General features: G+C 38.6%; 2 protein-coding genes across 3 annotated transcripts; both read left to right on the forward strand.

Moving 5' to 3' along the window:
• Positions 1 to 5,350: 5,350 nt before the first annotated feature.
• Positions 5,351 to 10,996, forward strand: LOC132041210 (uncharacterized). 2 transcript variants are annotated; one of them, XM_059432048.1, is made up of 6 exons: positions 5,351 to 5,723; positions 5,814 to 5,946; positions 6,168 to 6,271; positions 8,611 to 8,755; positions 8,834 to 8,962; positions 9,185 to 10,996. In XM_059432048.1, the coding sequence occupies exons 1-6, from the start codon at positions 5,683 to 5,685 to the stop codon at positions 10,628 to 10,630; spliced, it is 1,998 nt and encodes a 665-aa protein (XP_059288031.1). In that variant the 5' UTR covers positions 5,351 to 5,682; the 3' UTR covers positions 10,631 to 10,996. The 2 variants fall into 2 exon arrangements, with proteins under 2 accessions (XP_059288031.1, XP_059288032.1); XM_059432049.1 differs by lacking the exon at positions 5,351 to 5,723 and adding an exon at positions 8,205 to 8,494 and having other exon boundaries at positions 5,930 to 5,946.
• Positions 10,997 to 11,405: 409 nt separating this feature from the next.
• LOC132040957 (uncharacterized) lies at positions 11,406 to 13,102 on the forward strand. Its single transcript, XM_059431655.1, has 2 exons — positions 11,406 to 12,529; positions 12,638 to 13,102. Exons 1-2 carry the CDS (start codon positions 12,058 to 12,060, stop codon positions 12,937 to 12,939), a joined length of 774 nt encoding a protein of 257 aa, XP_059287638.1. The 5' UTR covers positions 11,406 to 12,057; the 3' UTR covers positions 12,940 to 13,102.
• The last annotated feature ends 5,704 nt before the right edge of the window (positions 13,103 to 18,806 follow it).

Raw genomic sequence — 18,806 nt, forward strand, 5'->3', positions numbered from 1 at the left:
TGGTCTTTGGAGCAAGAAGAACATATATTCATATGAGTTGAAATCTCTAACTAAGTGGAGAATTGAAGGAAAGGTAAGGTTTGATTCTTTCTTGCATGTTATGGATGATTTTTGCATGTGTGGTGTAAGAAAATGGATGAAATTCATGAAAGAGAGAAATATGGTATGTGGCCGTGCATGTGAAAATATGTGTAGGAATCATATTGCAATTATTTTGTTTAGTGTTTGGTTGTTGTTGTTGTAAATACTATGTTGATAATGGACGTTGAATGATTTTGGAGAGGTTATAGTTGTGTGTGTAGGAAGGTGGCCGTGTATAATTGTTGAAGTATGGAGGAAAAATGAGTTAATTTTAGTTAGTATATTGGTTGTTGTTGTGTGGATTTTATATTGCTAGTAAGAGCTTAGTAATTTTTGTGAAATGGTAGAAGTTGGAGGTTTGTGATTGAAGTTATGTAAATTAAATATTATGTTCTTACATGTATGATAGACAATGATATTGGTATGGTGTTGTCGGAAAATATATTATAAGGTTGTTATTGTTTTCATTGGAGTTGGAAGGTCTTGAAGGAAATGATATGTTGATGAAATTGTTAGAGTATATTTTGAGTTGGTTATTGGAATTGTTAGTATGAATAATCGATATTGTTGTTAATAGTTTGTAGTTTGAATTTTGATTGTCATTGGTTAAAATTTGGCTAGGTTGAATGTTGAGGATGGTATATTTACAAAGGAAGTCTTCATAAATTTCGGTAGCCAAGTGTTACTTTGAGAACCCAACTCTAAATACCTAATGAAAGTTTGGGTAAATGTGACCAAATTACAGATTCTGGCGGATTTGCAGCTTGAATTCGGAATAGCACAAGAAGCGGAAAGAGGTATGTAAGGCTTCATTCTTCTTTCTATGGCATGTCTTAGACGTACTAAGTTGGACACGGGCCTCGGGGACCATTCCTTTTCTCGAAATCCAAGGTTGAAATTCGCTACTATTCATTCAGTGGAATTGAACTAGAAATGGTGCAAAATGTTGGAAAGACTTCTTAGACCTTTAGAACTTGCATAAATGAGATCCGATCATTCTAAAACTCTCATAAGTAACGTCGTGAAACGCATTATACGTAAATTGTGTGCGCCGCCTCATTTAACCCGAGGTGGGCCCATTGTTCCCGGATTTTCCCTATTGCTTCGTTTGACTTGTTTTGGAATAAAATCCTAAGGAAACTTTTGATCCTTGTCCCGATTATCAAGCGATAGGTACAACACTACCTTAATGTAAATATGTCTATGATGACCGTGACAACGATAATGCTAAGAAAGAACATATGTCCATGATTCTTTGACTAAGGTGAAGAACATGATCTTATAATGATAACGATGGGGTTGAACATGGGTAAATGTCTATGATAGATATGTTGACGATGTGTTTTGCTATAAAAATGAGAACATGGGAACGTTAAACGATTTCTTAATATCTCTTAACTCTATTGTAAGGAATGACTGCCATAAAGGTTCTAAGTAAATGAAACTATACCTTATGACCCTATTTGATGCTTTCTCATAATGATACTTTTCATTGGTAACCTCGCCTTATGATACATGTATAGGTGCACGGATATGTATATGTATATGTATATGAATGTGAATATGTAAATGTATATGTATATGGGGGAAGGAAACGGGCAACCGTGTCCACCCGATTCGGTGCTTATCATCCCGGACGCGGGATGCCGGACGCGGGATATGGGAGAGCCGTACGCGGCGTCTCGTATATGCGATGTATGATATATATGACATGTTGTATTGGGACAACGTTGGGGAAGGGGTGGGAGAGCTGATGTATTCGGCGTACGTGAATGTAAGAAAGAAATGTTTCGAAATGTATTGTTTACGTATACGGGGATACGGGACACCGTGTTCGAAAAATGGGCTAAGCTTGCGTGGTATCCGCCTACGGGGCATACACGTATACGGGTTACTTCGCACTGTGGGATAAGCTACGTATATCTATTCGTTATGACTTATACTCTATATTCATTTACTATGTTATCATTTATGCCTTACATACTCGGTACATTATTCGTGCGACGTCCTTCTTGTGGACGCTCGCGTTTCATGCCACGCGCGAGTCGGCCACGGTACAGACGGTTTTGGTTCTTAGAAGCCTCACCAGCAGCACTTGACAGCGCTCCAGTTGTTCCGGAGCCTCATTCCCTTGGTACTATTTTGTGTATATATATGCGGGCACGACAGCGCTCGGCCCTTCTTCTGTATATGTGTACTATGATTAGAGGCTCGTAGGCAGATGTGTACAGTTAGATGTTTGTATCTTGGATTGTTCGTATTGCTGTATAACGGGATAGCAAAGTTTACTAGTCTATGTTTATGATATTTTGCTAATGTAAATGTTACGTAACAAAAAAAAAAAAATTTGGCACAGCTCCTACGGCCTACTTGATAATGAGAGTAGGATGCGAGATAAGGGGTGCTCGGTACAAGTATCGGGTTCCCGTCACGGCCCCTAGTTGGGTCGTGACAATTCATACGCCATTAACTCAATGCTCGTACTCTTTATCCGATACTCTCAACTTACAACTCGCTTCTCTTTAACAACTTCCTTTTCTTAACTCGGATGTCTTTGGAAATCTTAATTAGATCGATCGATTACTATCTCTCGCACCTCTAAACCTCATGTTCATCGTGTCCCTCATGAGCCTATTCACTTGTACGCTAAAGGAAATTTCCGAGGTGTAACAGTGTGACCGTATAATGGTTCCAGTGGAGGCTCTTCTCTGGACAGGTTATACGGCCATACATATGGCCAGTATCTTTTATACGGTCCGTATAGTGGACCGTACAATCCACAATTTTCCCGACACTCGTTCTCGTCGACTCGTTTGATCCCCAATCCTTATGAAACCTTCTTAACACTTGTTTAACACCTCATTAATAATCTAAGGGACGTTATAGCTCTTCTCCAAAACATCATTAAATCATTATTAATTCGTTACTCATAAATCCTTTCCGATACATAACGTATACCTTGCCTTTCTTGGCAAACTTTCTTCTATTACCTCGAATGCCTTCGAAATCTCAATTAGGATCATCAAATGCTATTTCTTACTTATCGAAACATCGTATAATTCGTGCCCTTCGTTAGTCTATTCACTGTGCATGAACGAAATTTTTTTCGAGGTGTAACAATAAAGTTATACATGAACTCGAGTTCACCTCTTACGAGGATGAGGGATCGGATAAATAGCTACTGGAGTAGCAGGTGATGTCTGGGATATTGCGAGTAATAAGATCCTTATGTTAGTAGTGAATTCTTTTCACATGTGATTTGGTTCCTACATAGAGCTCTTGGAAAACCTTAAAAGGTATAGTTGTTGATGCTCGCAGGTCGCACGAACTATTTGTCTGTATGAATTATGTTTTATTAATATGGTACTAGTTTGGGTCTTGTCCACCATGTGTGAAGTGGGAGATGTTGGATATTTGGGTCTGAGTTGCGAGTCGCCCATGTCGACCGACCCGACCAGTTTAGAAGAGATAGAGATGAAAGAAGTTACAGAATGGATAAGGAAAGTTACCACGTATGGTTAATAAAAGTGGTTTATATGAAACCCACTACTCCCTCTCTTCTGCAGATGAAAAACTAACATCTTCATTTCTTCTCTCTTGAATTTCCTGTTATAAATCTGTAATCAGAAAAATACATAAACTAGAAACTGAAAAATAAACAAAGCAGAATCTGGAACTTAGAAGAACAATATCTTAAAATGTATAAGGAATTAAATTGAGCCCACTGAATGCAGAGCGTGTCCTTAAGGAAATTATTCCCTTCAATGTACTCGGAGGTGTTGGAATATATCCTCCCAGGATAGAATGATTTACTCACCGTTGTAGCGGTACAACAAACTCCGGTGACAGCGAACTAACTCGATTTACCGTCAATCACACGAATATTTTATGAAGTGCAAGAAGAAGAGAAGAGAAGATCAGAAAATTCATTCAACAGGAAAATCTGATGGAAATGAAGTATTTATAGCCAACAAAGTAAAGGAATGAAAAAGTGTGAAGCCTATGAAAAAGTGCAAAGGACCATTTCCCATTCACACCTATTCATAAAATCCTAACACTCTCCTCTTGGTTCTTCCACAAAAACACACACACAAAAGACATCTAGTTTGTGGTTATTAAATGTCATTTTCTAGTGAATCGAAGTTCCATTTGGGGTTATTTTTCGGTGGTGAGTTCAATGATCTTCTGCTGCACTAAAGGTACGCAATGTTGTTCTCGCCCCGCGATTTGTTCTTACGTTATGAGTTAGGTTGCATTATTTAAACTTAAACTAATTTGTAGTTCAAATGTTAATTTAATTATTGTATATTCTTGTAATTATGCTTAACAGAATTCTTCTAATTAAAAGGCATCCTAATAACTAAGAACCTATAAATGGTTAACAAAATTTTCAATATGTACGTCATTTAAAATGATAAGATACAAATAAATTACAATATCAAACATTTCTAAGATTTGGACTATATTCCACCAGATGAATTATATGCTGCACTTATATATCAATGTCGACAATAAAAGTTTGAGCATGATAAAGTTATCAAAGTGATAAAAGGAAACACACACGTAGAACATCGTTTAATTTTGGGTGAGATACACTAACATGACTTATTCGTATCTCATATAATAAAATTTTGATAATTAACATACTATATAACTAATTCGACTAAATTTATCAGCGTTGCATATTCAGAAGATATTGGATTCAGTTATTGTGTTAATAATATAACATAAATTTTCATCAATTTAAACAAAAAATATTTTAGTTTAATGTCAGTTACTATTTTTCAATAAATTTTTTTCTTATGTACATTTTATACTGATGCGATGTACACGTGCAACACATTTACGCTAAAACTTATAAAGTATAACCAGAGTGAAAGTCCCAACATTGTACTTAAACCAAAAAGGTGCGAAAGAACAGAAATGTCAAGCGTAGAATAATCGCTCTCTTACTCCAATTATAGCTGAATCATTATGCTCCCCCACAAAATAAAAAAGAGCAATTATCAAACATTTTAATTTTATTCTCACATTTAACGGGTAGAGCAAACAAGTGGTCCAAAAAACAAGTCACTTTAGGTGGCTCCTGGGTCCCAATATCCACCATACACTTGTAAACCCAATCAGGTCTGAAATGTGAATTTTTGAAAACATGAAGGGGTGTTAATGGACAAATACAAAATAGTAATTATTGTTCAAAAATCGATAGCCCTTTAGCTAATGTGTCTCTGTTAATTCGAGTATTTAACCAAGGAGCGAAAAATGGGAAAAATTAAAACGGCAAGAAAACAAAACAGGAAAGAGAAATAAAAAAATTTGAGAAAAGGACAGCTTGAAATCCGTTAGACCCTCTTCTTGTCATTATATTTGTGAGTTAAAACAGAAACCTTACAGAGACCCCTAAAACTCCTAAATCCAAAGTCTCTGCTACACTAATCACTGCTGTCTGCACACAGTTTCATACAAACAACTAGTATAGATTTACCACTTTATGTAATTATGGCGGATCTGTTTACATGACTTTGAGAAATAGAGATCTTGAAGCTCAAAAGTGAAGACTAGAGCGATTTATTTGGAAGTGAGGAACTAGTGAGATCGGAGATGCTTGAGGGTATATTGAACCGTGGTTTCAGCTCCAAATGGTTTGCCTATTTTCTTTTCTTTTCTTTTCTATATTGTTTTTTTGAGATTTGTGTGTATTGAGATAGTTTGGGTTGTTGGGATGAATGAAGCAAATCGCTTATAAAGGGAGCGAGGACGCGAATCGGAGTGGTTAGACGGAGAGCTGAGGCGCAACAGAGGTTTTTGAAGGAAGATCTTTCCAAATTGCTTCATAATGGACTCGATATTAATGCTTTTGGAAGGGTGATTTATTTACTTCTATCTATTTTCTTTATTGTGTTTCGATCCGCTTCAGATGAAAATGGAATTCTACATAAATGATTAGAATTTTTACCTTTTAAAATCATCCGAACAAGTTCTTTGCATTTGAGCATTATTAATTAATCAGTGCTAAAAGAAGGCTTATTGCATTATTTTATATTCTGAAATATTTGAATATAATTGTGGTTTTATGATTTGTGCAGACTGAAGAATATTTACTTGGGCAGAACCTCTTATCCTGCTACGACTTTGTGGAACAATCTTGTGAATATATTGTGAAGCAACTCTCCCACATGCAGAAACTAAGGTTTTCTCTTCCCAACTCCTACACAGGCTCATATCATTACACAATTATTTGTTAAATAGGATAGCATGAGATATATCTAGCTAAATTGAAATTGAGCTACCTTAAGGCTTCAATTAAGCATATAGCACATGAGTCATGATGGAACACAATGCAAAAGGACTTGGCAGTTCCTTCAAAGCATTCACCTGTGTGCGTTCAGTTGTTTAAATATTCATATTTGATAGTTTGTTCTTACTCAAGGTGATAAATAATATTTTCATGTTAAAGTTAACTGGCTAAACTGGAAACAACACAATGTCCGGATCACTCACTGGTCCATGCATTTTGTTCCAAGCTCAACCAGTTGCTTGTTGTGACCTCTTAGAAAGAAAAGGTTAGATTTAGTCCCAGATACATAATCATTATAGGAAGTTTTCTTTTCTCTAGATTGGGCGTAACTGTTTTTAAACTGGAAGTGCCATCTTATTGCAAACCGGACCAAAATTATCAGCGGCTTATCTTGGGACTAAGGTAACATGACATAGACTTTGAAGGATCCATCAATTGACTGATGGAAATTCTTATAAAGTTCAGCACCTCTTACCATCAGTGAACTTTAGTAAGTTAAATGTCGTTGAGTTCATCAGATTCTTACTGTTTCAATTTTTCTAGTCATTTTGAGCATTGCAATCAGATCTGCCCGCCGAGGTGCTCCAGTGAGATGTCCTTGCTGACTAGACAATCCAAAGTTTCTCCATGCATTGTCATTTTTCCTGTGATTGTACTGAAACTTCCATTCCCCGCTAAATCTAGCTTGTGTAGGCTTTACAAGTTAACGGTAAATTGTATCATTAAATATTGCCTCTTTAAAAAGATCTGACAGTACGTTCCTGTCTTTTTAGAAACATCTTGCAGTAGATTACAACCGCGTCACTTCTATTTTTAACCAACTGATCAAGACTATTGGACATCGCAACTGGCCGAAGAGAAGAAACTTGGTTGAGAAAATTGACCTAGGTTTAACTCAACTCAAAAAGTGAGCTCATGAGGTGAGGATTACCTAAGTCTCACATAAAGAGACGACAACCCATTCCCTCAACCATTGTGGGACTCTTAACACATCCCCCACGCAAAACTAGACATCTGGTGCATGGACAATATAAATGGGAGTCCAATCTTGGATAAACCTAGAATAGGAGGAATGGTCTGGTTCTGGTACCATATTAAGAAAATAAAACTTGGGCCTAACTGAATTGCAAAAGCTAGCTCATGAGTAGGGATGCCAATAGGCAGGTTAGGGCGGGTTAGTGCAGGGCAAGCCTTGACCTGCTAAGATTTTGACCCGCCCTGCCCTGCCCCGTTTAGCATTTTTCAAAATATCTGCCCTGCCCCGCCCCGCCCCGTTTCTGTTTTTACATCATTTTTTTATTCTTTATTCTGTAGTATTCTAAATTAAATTTTTTTCCCATTTTTATATTCCCATGTAGATGCAGAGTTTCAATATTAACATCTTGTATTGGTCCATGAAACCCCTATTCTTAATTCTTTTCTCTGACTGATTGTATACTTGCATATTACTAAGAGAAAAATAATACTGTCATATTAGTTTGTGACTTTGTGCAAGTTACATAAAACAACGTAGAAAAAATTGTATCTAATTTACACGTTTACCCAATTACAATACTTTTAAGTTTTAAATGATTTGTTATCATTTTTAAAACACTATTTGGACAACTTTTGGAGAAAGATTTTTAATCTGCATACTTGACAGTGAAGAATAAATTTCTTTCAAAAATCTCTGACACCACTTCTTGATCAAGAGTAAATCATTATGTTTTTCCACAAGCAAATGCTTGTCATTAATTTACTGACCATCATTTTCTAATTATATATAATGTAAAGTTCTTCTGAATTTATATTTTTGTTTGTGTGAAACATCCGGCGCAAATTGCAGAGAGCCACAGCCATAGTGAGGCCATAGCGTGACTTTGAAAAGCAAGAGCAGAGAAGGAAAGGCTGTCTTTGTAACAGGGTCATCTTTCTTTTACCCGACCCAGATATTGACCTGCCCTGCCCCATCAACTATTTACAAAAAATAAATTTTGCCCTGCCCCGCCTTGCCCCGCCCCCGCCCCATTTAAATGTTCCCCTGCCCCGCCCCATTAAGAGAAATCCCTGCCCTGTCCCGCCCCGCCCTGCCCCAATTGCCATCCCTACTCATGAGGTGAGAATGCCCAAGATCAGGTAACGAGACAACAATCCATTCCCTTGACTGATGTAGGACACTTAACAAAAACATTGTTTCCCAGCTATGATGGTAAGAACTTGGATAATAATTGACACATACTGTCTATATCCAGGGACTGTCCTGAGGACTGCAGAGAAGCTGTGGCATCGTTGATGTTTGCTGCAGCAAGATTCTCCGATTTGCCAGAATTACGAGAGCTAAGGGATTTATTTCAGGAGAGATACGGGAACTCTTTAGAATGTTTTGTTAACCAGAAGGTGATTTGCTTAGTATACTATGTCCTGCATATCTTATGTTATCTCTCTTTTATATCTGACTTCCTTCAATGCTATTAGTTTGTCGAGAAATTATCTTCAAGGTCCCCTGCAATGGAGAAGAGAATCCAGCTGTTGCAAGATATAGCTTTAGAATTTTCCATAAGGTGGGACTCCATGGGATTTCAACAGAGGATGGCACTTGCACAGGTACATCATTTTAGTTTAAAATTGAGACTATCATTGGCTGCTAAAAGGTGTAAATGTTGTTAGTGTTTGCCTCAAAATGAGTGGGCATCCTTCGTCTCCGCCGCTAATATCCTAATGTGCTACTTCTTTCTACAGCAACTATGTGGGGAAAGCAAAGATAACTTTTCCCCAATTATAGATGCAAGTGAAGTTTCACCATTGTCTATGGCTTGATTATTGTAGGCCCAACCAAACAGGAGTGGACCTTCACACGCTTCTGCTGGCAACCACATTCTACCAAATGGCAAGGATGGTGGTTCAAAATCTGATAAACTTGATGTTGTACTTGGTGAAAGGCACAAGGGATTTAATGATCAACATAATATACAGAATGGCAGAGAGGCTATTGTCTTTAAGAAAGAGCAGTGGGATCTTCATTCCTCTAAAAGGAAAGAAACAAGTAAGGATGGGAATAAACCACTTACAATGCAGGAAGCAAGCTATTCAAAGGGGCGAAAACATGATATTGTGTTTGACAAGGAGTTGGAACAGACAAGGACAAGAAACAAAGCAGTCCTGGAGAAAGATGATAATTCAATAAGGATAGCAAAATCAGGCAGCTCATCACATGGAGAGAGGCTAGAAGGTTTTGATAATAAATTCACTAGACATAATGAATATCATGGTCAATTTCTCAAGGGAAGAGCACAGGACCCCCTATCTTGTGCAAGATCAGAGACTGCTCCTGGTAGGGGGCTGCCTTTCAAAAATGAAGATGTCTCTTCCCCTTGGGACACAGCCATCGAAAAGAATACTGTTGACTCAACAAGAATGGTTCAGCAGGAATATGGAAATAGGTTGATGACATCCTATGCCAACTTTGCTCTCCCTCCACCATACATTAATTCAAAAGAGAAAGCCATCCCTCCTCCCTATGTAAAGCCAAACGATAGCAAAGAAAGAGCCCGTAAAGGTTCTAAGCAGTCTGTTGCTGAATTTGATGGCCATTTCGGAAGTTCCTCTCCACGCAATAGAATTGAAACAATCAAGATAAATAAAGAATCAGACCTTCCTGATCATGAGGCTCAAACTATTAAACCCACTAGAACAAATAGTCACGGCCATGATAAAAAATTCTCTCACAAGGATGTGCTCTTGCCCAAACCAAGATCTGTTAGGAGAAAACACCATAAATCAGCGACAAATCACGGCGAAGAGGGGAAGTCTGAAGATGCCAGAGCGGTCAAGAAAAGTTCAAGTAGCCGGAGAAGGGAACATTCAAGGAAAGGCTTGCAGATTTTGTTTGAGGATGAATGCCATCAAAAAGATGAAGAGGAAAGGATGATAGATAAACTATTGCTGCATTACAGTAAAAAACCACCAAAATGTGATGTGGAAAACCGGAGAAAAAAGCCACAAGCTCATCTTTCACATCTGACAACTCCTGATACTGGTGAACCCTCAAATAATCAAACCAACAGAGATCAAGATGAAATGGAATCAGATATGGTTCCTTTCCCAAAAAGATCTATTTCCCTCCCACATGAGCAGGCTGCTCCATCAAAGGCAACAAAGGTATTTGCTCGTGCCAATACATTTCAGCCAGACAACCAGGCATGTCATGTGCATCCAAAACTACCAGATTATGATGATTTGACTGCCCGATTTGCTGCTCTAAGAGGCCGATGAATTTAATAATAGGTTATACTGGAGGAGTGGTAACCTCTTCACATTCATTTACACAGGCTGATTCTTGTCCTTAGCTGTTTACTGACTGGAACCTGTAACCTGTAACCCGTATTACTTGACAACCTGTACCCAAAATACCCATCTTGAGGTTCTCATAGGCATAGGTTTTCAAATACTGCAGGTAGGAGGCATATAGCTGCATTATATAACATGTTTCATGAGGTAAATGATGTCCAGGCACATTTAGGGCTTTAGCTGTTCCTTGCTCTAATTCCCATTGGTGTTCTAGTTGATTGTAAAATTGTAACCATTCATGATTCATACGTAACCTTGATATTTGAGGCTATGAGATTCTTTGATTAACTATTCCTGCGTAAGCTTGCTCTATGTACTGGTTCAGATGGTGAACTTGTGTGGAACTGAAGTAACACCTAACTTCAAATCTATGCGACAAAGCCTAAAGCACCTAGTTTCTTTGTACAGTTACAGTTAACCTGTCAGTCCACCCAACAGCTGTGGAGATATCCGCACCAACGAAATTTTCCTATTTCGGGTGCTTGCTTTTGTGGACCTAAGGTTAAGATTAAGATAGAGTTGTCTTTTGCGTTAAAGATTAAACGGAAAAGGCTCAAATATGCTATCGAACTATTGGAAATGACTCATCTATGTCACTCGTCAATGGTTTGGTTCATTTATGTCATAGCCATTACAAAATGGCTCATCCATGCCATCGCTATTACAAAAATGGCTCATTCATGTCATTTTTTATTAATGTTGATTTTGCAATACCAGATATAACACGTGGCCTTCAATTAGAGGTCAACGTTGTTTAATTAAACCTTTCCAATTTTTAATAACAAATTAATTAAAAAAATCCGACAGATACATGGAAAAAGGCACGGATGAGCGATTTTGTAACGACGATGGTATAAATGAGTTAAACTATTGACGAGTGATATAAATGGGTCATTTTTTATAATTCGATGGCATATTTGAGCCTTTTCAAAAATTAAAAAGACTGAAGCATTTGACTGGCATTATTGTTTAGTGGCAGCTTAAACGAGGTTTCTTTTGTCAGCTTCAGAAGGAGACCTACGTGATGTACATGCCTGCCGCCCTGTTTCAACTCGAAAGTAAAAGGGCACATGCAAATGGCTTTTTCTCTGCTTAAAGTTGGCCAAATTGACTTGCTGTAAGAAAGCCTTCGTTTGGTCAGAGCAAAAGCTTGGCCTTGTACCTAGTCAGCTTTTTTCCTACTACTATTCCCTTTGGAATTCTATCTGACATTCCCTTACCCAACTCACACGAGTGAAAATGTTATTTTCCCGCCAAAATATCCTCACGCTTCCAAAGTCCCATTTATTTACAAGATTCTCTTGTTTCTAAACACCCATTTCTGCACACAGAGAGAGAGAGAGCGAGAGAGAATGAAGGGTAACTCAAAAGTTGTAACGGCAGCAGCATTAGTAATGGTGGTGAGCCTTGCTATAGTTCTAGGCCTTGTGTTGGTTCTAGTTGCTGAGCTCTACTGCTCACTCTTAATTCGTCGACGACGACATCTCCGAAAGACACCTCTAAGTTCCACCACCTCAGCCACTGTGGCCCAAAGCCCAACAGAACAACCCCAGCAACAACAAAACCAATCAACTGCTCCAAGTACTCTCAGTGACTTCTATGCACAGGGGGTTCTTCATGCTCCTAGAAACTTTCTCTTCCCTGCAGTTACTCGCACCGACAAGTTGGACCTTGAAATGCAAAGCTCTTCGCAAGTCTCCTCCATTCATTATGAAGTTGGGCTTATATTTTCTTCACCACAATCCCATTCCTTTATTTCGATTCCATCCCCTAAACTAGTCCATCGATTTCTACTTCAATGCAGTGGCGGATCCAGAATTTTGAGTTCGGGGGTGCTCTATCCCAAGATTTTGAGTTCGGGGGTGCTCTATTAACTATTTATATCTGTTTCCTTTATATTTTTTATCTGTTTCCTTTATGTTTTCTATACAGTTATACACTCCGTGACTGAGTTTAATGGGTGCTGGAGCACCCAAAATTTCTACATGGGTCCGCCCCTGCTTCAATGCAGTACTAGTAGTGACATTGAAGGTCATGGTGGTGCTACAAAGAAGCAATTAGTATACATATCCAATCCCATTTACGACAACGAAGCCTGCAGGCCTAGCAGAGGTGATACCCCGTTTGAAACGCCTGATTCATCACCTTCATGTCTCGAAACAATTCCTTTTCCAGGGAAGATGACAATGGCAGTGGCCAATCATCATCGTCAAGTCCCTCTTCATTCCCATTAACTCCAATGAAGAAACTTCCAGCTGAGGCATGTTCAGTTTCACTGAGAGATGCTAGGTCACTCGGCACTTCCGGAAGTTCCAATAGTAACAACTCTTTGTTATCCTCAGGATCTCCCTGCACTTCTCCATCATGGTGAATTTCAACTTCTTTAACTCGTTTAGGTAGTTCATGTTATAGAATGCGCTCGTTCATTAGGCCTTTGTTCTAATATTTTTTCATCTGCATTAGTGTGTGGTTAGCTTAGTTTTGAGTAGTATTAGTTGTCAAATTTGTAACAGGGATGCACCAGACAAAGACTAACATTATTAGACGCATTCGAAACAAAGTTAAAGGCATGTCTCTTTACCCCGGATTCGGTAACAATTAAATTTGTAAGTGAAGTATAGGATATGTGGATGAATTTTAATCTATTTGGTTGATGTGAAGTGTCAATGGACTTGTTTGGTGCAATATATATATGAGTGCGTTATTGCTGTGAGAACGTGTATGTGATTGGTGGTTTATGCCAAATATATATATTAAGAAATATGTTATATTGAATGAATGAGTAAAGCTAAAGAACACCACAAATCCGGACCAATATCAGTGAGAGAGGCTTCAATATATTTGACTATTACAATGTTGAGATCTAAAAAAATTAACCCCAAAAAGGGGAGAATGTCCTTTATTTATAGGTATGCCTTATGGGCCTTTAATGCAACACAAAAGCCCTTATGAATAAAGAAACCCTAAAAAAGATAAGGTAGGACCGTACGGTCTGACACCCGTACGGTCGTCAGTACAAAATGGCAGAACGGTTTTCTGGTGCGTGACAACATCGCAACCGGTTAATAGGACCAACGGACACGTTGATCTTGGATCGGCGTACCCGGACCAACGGACACGCTTTTCTTGTCTCGGGTCAATTGCATCCTGTACGATACCCCGATGTGAAGAAAAGACCGAACGTGCTCGTGCTCATTTGGTCATACCCTCAGCTCCGAATTCACCGGTCACACATTGACTCGGTTTTTACCGTATACAATGTTCACGGGGCACTTAAATCAAGTTCACGCCTAAGTGTTCCTTTCTTCTATCTTTCTACTATAAAGAATGCCTTTTCCTGTTTTTAGCTAAGAAACAGACATTTTTCTTCTTTTTTTCTTAATGCATATGGGTGTTGGGACTGAAAAGGTGCATATGAAGAGGCAACAAATATCTATATTTTTCATGATAAAGGGACCCACGTTTTGCTGATTTCTATGAAGTTGGGACAAGAAAGCTAAAGCTTAAGAGAGGAACCTCGTGGGGTGTGTTGTCCTCTTAGAAAAGGACGATTCCTGTGGGTTTCGGTGCATTGTAAACCCGTCAACCGGTTCGGTTGAACCGGTTAAAATCGGAACCGGAACCGGTTAACCGTTAATTCTTTACCGGTTCGGTTTCATTTTTTTGGCAAACCGGTAAGCAGGGCCAGGACGGTTAAACCGGTTTAAACGGTTAAATTAATTTTTTTTTTTTTTAAAGATGGGTGGCCGGGATTCTTTGGGAGTAATTGGACCGTTGGCAACGGTCCATTTGCAAAAATGGTCGTTGCCAAACGGTCATTTACTTAATTTTTGGCCCCCCCAACCCCCCAAACTTTTTTTTAACACTTTAACCCATCCCTCACCCCTATATAAACCCTTCTTCATTTTCATTTTAATTCACACCAATTCACTCTTCTCTTTCTCTCAAATCTCAATCTCTCAATTATAGTTACTTTGCAATAATTAGTCACTTTATATTTCTCTCAAATAAATATTACAAAGTCTTATTATAGTTTCAATTATTAATTTTGCAATTATAATATTGTTGGTGGAGTTGGTGATTTTGCAACAATCGAAGTAGCTTTGGTGGATTTGCAATTCTAGCCGCCTTCACTTTGTTGGAAATTAATCCGGCAATTTGGTACCTTCGTTCCAACTCTATCTTTATTTTTCACAATTTAATTCTAGCAATTTAATTTACGCAATTTAATTCTAGCAATTTAATTTGTTGTGATTTAAATTAATTCTATTTAATAATGTCAAAGAGATTAAGACGTGGTGCCGGTAGTAGTAGTGGTATTGTTAGGGTGGGCTTAATGAGGAAACATTTGTGGAAGAAACACCTAATTTAGGTATTAATGTTGGAGGAAATAATCCACTTTTAGGTCATGAGGCAATGCAACAACATTTTATCGACACTTTTAATGAAGACTTAGATGATGATGATGAAACACAACCCCGAAAATCCATAGGAGATACATGTCTGCACAATCACATACACAAGACAAACCGCCTAGAACTCGTAAGCCAACAGCTAAAGTTTGGAAATTTATGACTAAGAATAGGGAAAACCAATCAGCTACATGTACCCTGTGTGGACAAGTATTTAGTTTTAAGTAAGGAACTAGTAAGGATGGTGGAACGGGTACACTAAATGTGTTACACCCCGTATTTTGCGCGTTCGGATAGTTTGGGATAATTGTGTTAAGTTAGGGACAACGCAATGAATTGGTATCGTTTGGTTCATAAGTTGGTTGCGGCAAGTTATGGAGAAGACTTTTAATTTCCGGTTTTGTTGATTTGGTCTCAATGCATAAGTCGCATATTCATCTTTTGTCGGTATGAAGTGTTAAGGGTAAGGTTGGAATAAGGAAAAAAAGTTAGAGAATGAAAGTTGGAAAAATTTGGGACTAAAAATGAATTATGGAAAGTTGGCCATTATATGAAATTTCCCATAAGTGGCCGGCCACATGTGATGTGGGCCATGGCCACTTGGGAGCTTATTACATGTTATAAAAAGCATGACAAGGGATCATTTTTCATCATTCTTCATCTCCTAGAAAAATCAAGAAACATTGAGAAAGAGAGGAGAAGAGCTACGGCTGAGCATGGCCAGAATTGGCCATGAGATTTTGATGAAAAAAAATTATTCTCTTCCATGTTTTCTACTCTTTGGAAGGTGCTAAACAACATCAAGTAGTTGTTGAACCAAGCCAAACTCTTGTTCTTGCAAAACCTTGTCCTAGCAAGTGAAGGAGTGAATGAAGAAGGTAAGATTTAATCTTGTTTTTTTATGTGTTATGAATGGTTGGTATATGTTGTAGTATGCGGAAATGGACAAAAATCATGAAAATATGGATGTTAAAGTTGAGTTGTGAAAGTTGAAGGTTGGCCGTGTGTTGTGTGTGTTGTGTGGTGATAGTGATTTAATTGTATACAACATGTTTGTGTGTTATGGTAATGTGTAGAAAGTGAATGAAACTTATGGAATGGTGTAGGTTGAGGAGTGGCCGTGTAGGGGCTGTTTGGTATGTAAGAAATGAGTTGACGTTACCTAGTATTTTGGTTGTCGTCGTTATGAATTTTATGACGTAGGAAAAAGGTTTAGTGGTTCAAGATTAGAGTTGTAGTTTTGCGGGCTGTTTGGCTAGCCAATGAGAATAAAAATATGCCGCCTTATATTTATGGTAATAAAGTTATTAAATGTGCGGATTGTTGGTGTCGTTGATTAAATTGGAAGAAGAAAATGTGATAGTGTTGTTCTCGGGTTTGGAAGTGATTTCGGGTAAGTTGGAGCTTTATTTGGGTTGTTTAAAATATCGTATGAATCGTTTAAAGCATTCTCGAATATTGGCTAAATGGGTTCGGATTAGTAATTGAACGTATGGATGGTTATGTTGATTTGAATGCAAGCGGTTGAATTGAAAATAATGAAATGTTGGAGTATGTGAGAAAGAGTTATTAATGTTAGAGTGCATTTGAGATTGATTATTGATATTGTTATTATGTTTGTTGGTATTGTTGTTGATTGTTTTGGTAGAGTTTAATTCTCGGGGTGTCATGTTTATAGGGGAGGTCTTTGCCGGAATCTCAGTAGACAAGTATTAATTCAAGATTGGAATTTTAAGTCTTATGAATAGTAATTGGTAAAGGTGACCATTTGCATTTCGACGAAACGGGATTTGAGTTTAAGCGGCGCAAGTCGTCCGTAAGGTATGTAAAGCTTGCTCTTTCCTTCTCTTGGCATGTCCTAAGTATGTTAGGCCGAGATTCGAGCTTTGAGGACGATTCTACTCCCTTGGAATCCGAGCTTCATTTTGATCCTTTTTCATTCAGTAGAATTGAATTGAAAATGTCCTGTTTTGTTGAAATATTTGCTCAAACACCCGTAGTTCGCCTAAATGATATTGGAGGGCCTTGGATCCTTTGTCTATGACCTCGCCAGGCCTAACGACCATAGTCCGGGGTACGCCGCCTCAATTTGATCGAGGTGGGGCCCACGCGTTCAGAGATCTCCTTATGTCGCTCTGTTTGGTATAGTTGTGTGATTTTGAAAAAGAACTTTTGGCTATCGCTCCGATTACTATAAAATAGTTATTTTAACTACCTCATTGAGTTGATAACACATTTTGACACATAAGAACGATTTCGAGAAGATTTTAACTATTGTATACTAATTAGATAAACACGAAACTTGTTTCGCACTTACCGATGTTAATAAATATATTTGGTCATCGAATTTGGAAGGCAATTTAATTATTTATTTACTCATATGCATGTGATCCGGACACGTGATTATGATCTCGAAGTTCGGTTTGATATGTTTTCGAACAATGTTTGGAAAAGAACACGATTTAGCTCGTTGTCTTGGCTTTGAAGGAATGGTGTGCTTGGGTTGTTTGTTGAGTTTGTAATAAAAGGAAATTATATACGTATGGTCGCTTACGATTACGCTCGTGTGTATTGTTATTACCTTTTTCGCCGAGTCCGGGCCGGTATGTGTGATATTGTCCATTTGGATACTTGACGCGTGGCCGTGCCATGACCGCCGGATACTTGGCGCGCATGTGTACGTGTGATATCGTCCGGATACTTGACCGCGGGCCGCGACACGACCCATTGGATTCTTGACCGCGGTATGTATGTATGTGTGTGTGTATATTTGTGATATTAACATTGGGTTCCGGCCGCGGTATACTTATATATTTGTGATATTAACGGCCGGGTGCTGGCCGCGGTATACTTACATAATTGTGATATTACCGCCGGGTTCCGGCCGCGGTATGTGTGCATGATTGGTGTATGTATGACTTGGATGGCGGATGTAAGTACGTTGGTATTTGGACTATCATGCTCGCGTTTGGTACACTTTATTTCGTTTTCTTGTATTTTACGCTTTGCATACTCGGTACATATTCGTCATCGACCCCCTTTCTTCGGGGTACACGTTTCATGCCGCGCGGTACCCACGGATGAGCGGATGATGTTAGCGAGAAGATGTTAAATTTGGATTGGCGAGCTCCATTTCTCGGAGTCTTTGCCCGCCAAGTCGAATGCTTTGTATGGTATTCGGAGTTATGTTAGAGACTTTGCGGACGGTGTCGTGTGTATGAGATGTCCGTTTGTAAATGGCTATGTAAGCCGATGTATCGCACGCACCGTGTTATGAACTTCATGTGTTTATAGATTCGCTATGGTTACGAATTCTATTTGATTTGAAAAGAGGAAAGGCATGTGTGTTTTCCGAAAAAAAAATTTCACCCGTGCTTATGTTATGCTTTGTGGGCCCAGTATGGCTATGAGTATTATGAGAGTCTGCGGGTTCGCTCGGCCCTAGGTAAGGGTCGGGTGCCCATCACACCCTATCGGAAATTGGGGTGTGACAAAATGCTCATATGAGAACCAAACATATGGATGTTTGGGGAGAGCAAACGGGTTCAAATGTGGTGGGGATTCAAATGACGATAGACCCACGAACCGGTAAAAATTTTAAGTATGACAAGAAAAAAGAGCGTATAGAAATAGCTAAAATGGTGGCTTATGATTGTTTACCGTTTTCCTTTCCATCGGATATGGGGTTT

This window comes from Lycium ferocissimum, chromosome 12 (genome assembly GCF_029784015.1).
Source record: "Lycium ferocissimum isolate CSIRO_LF1 chromosome 12, AGI_CSIRO_Lferr_CH_V1, whole genome shotgun sequence".
In the NCBI taxonomy this organism is placed as follows: Eukaryota; Viridiplantae; Streptophyta; class Magnoliopsida; order Solanales; family Solanaceae; genus Lycium; species Lycium ferocissimum.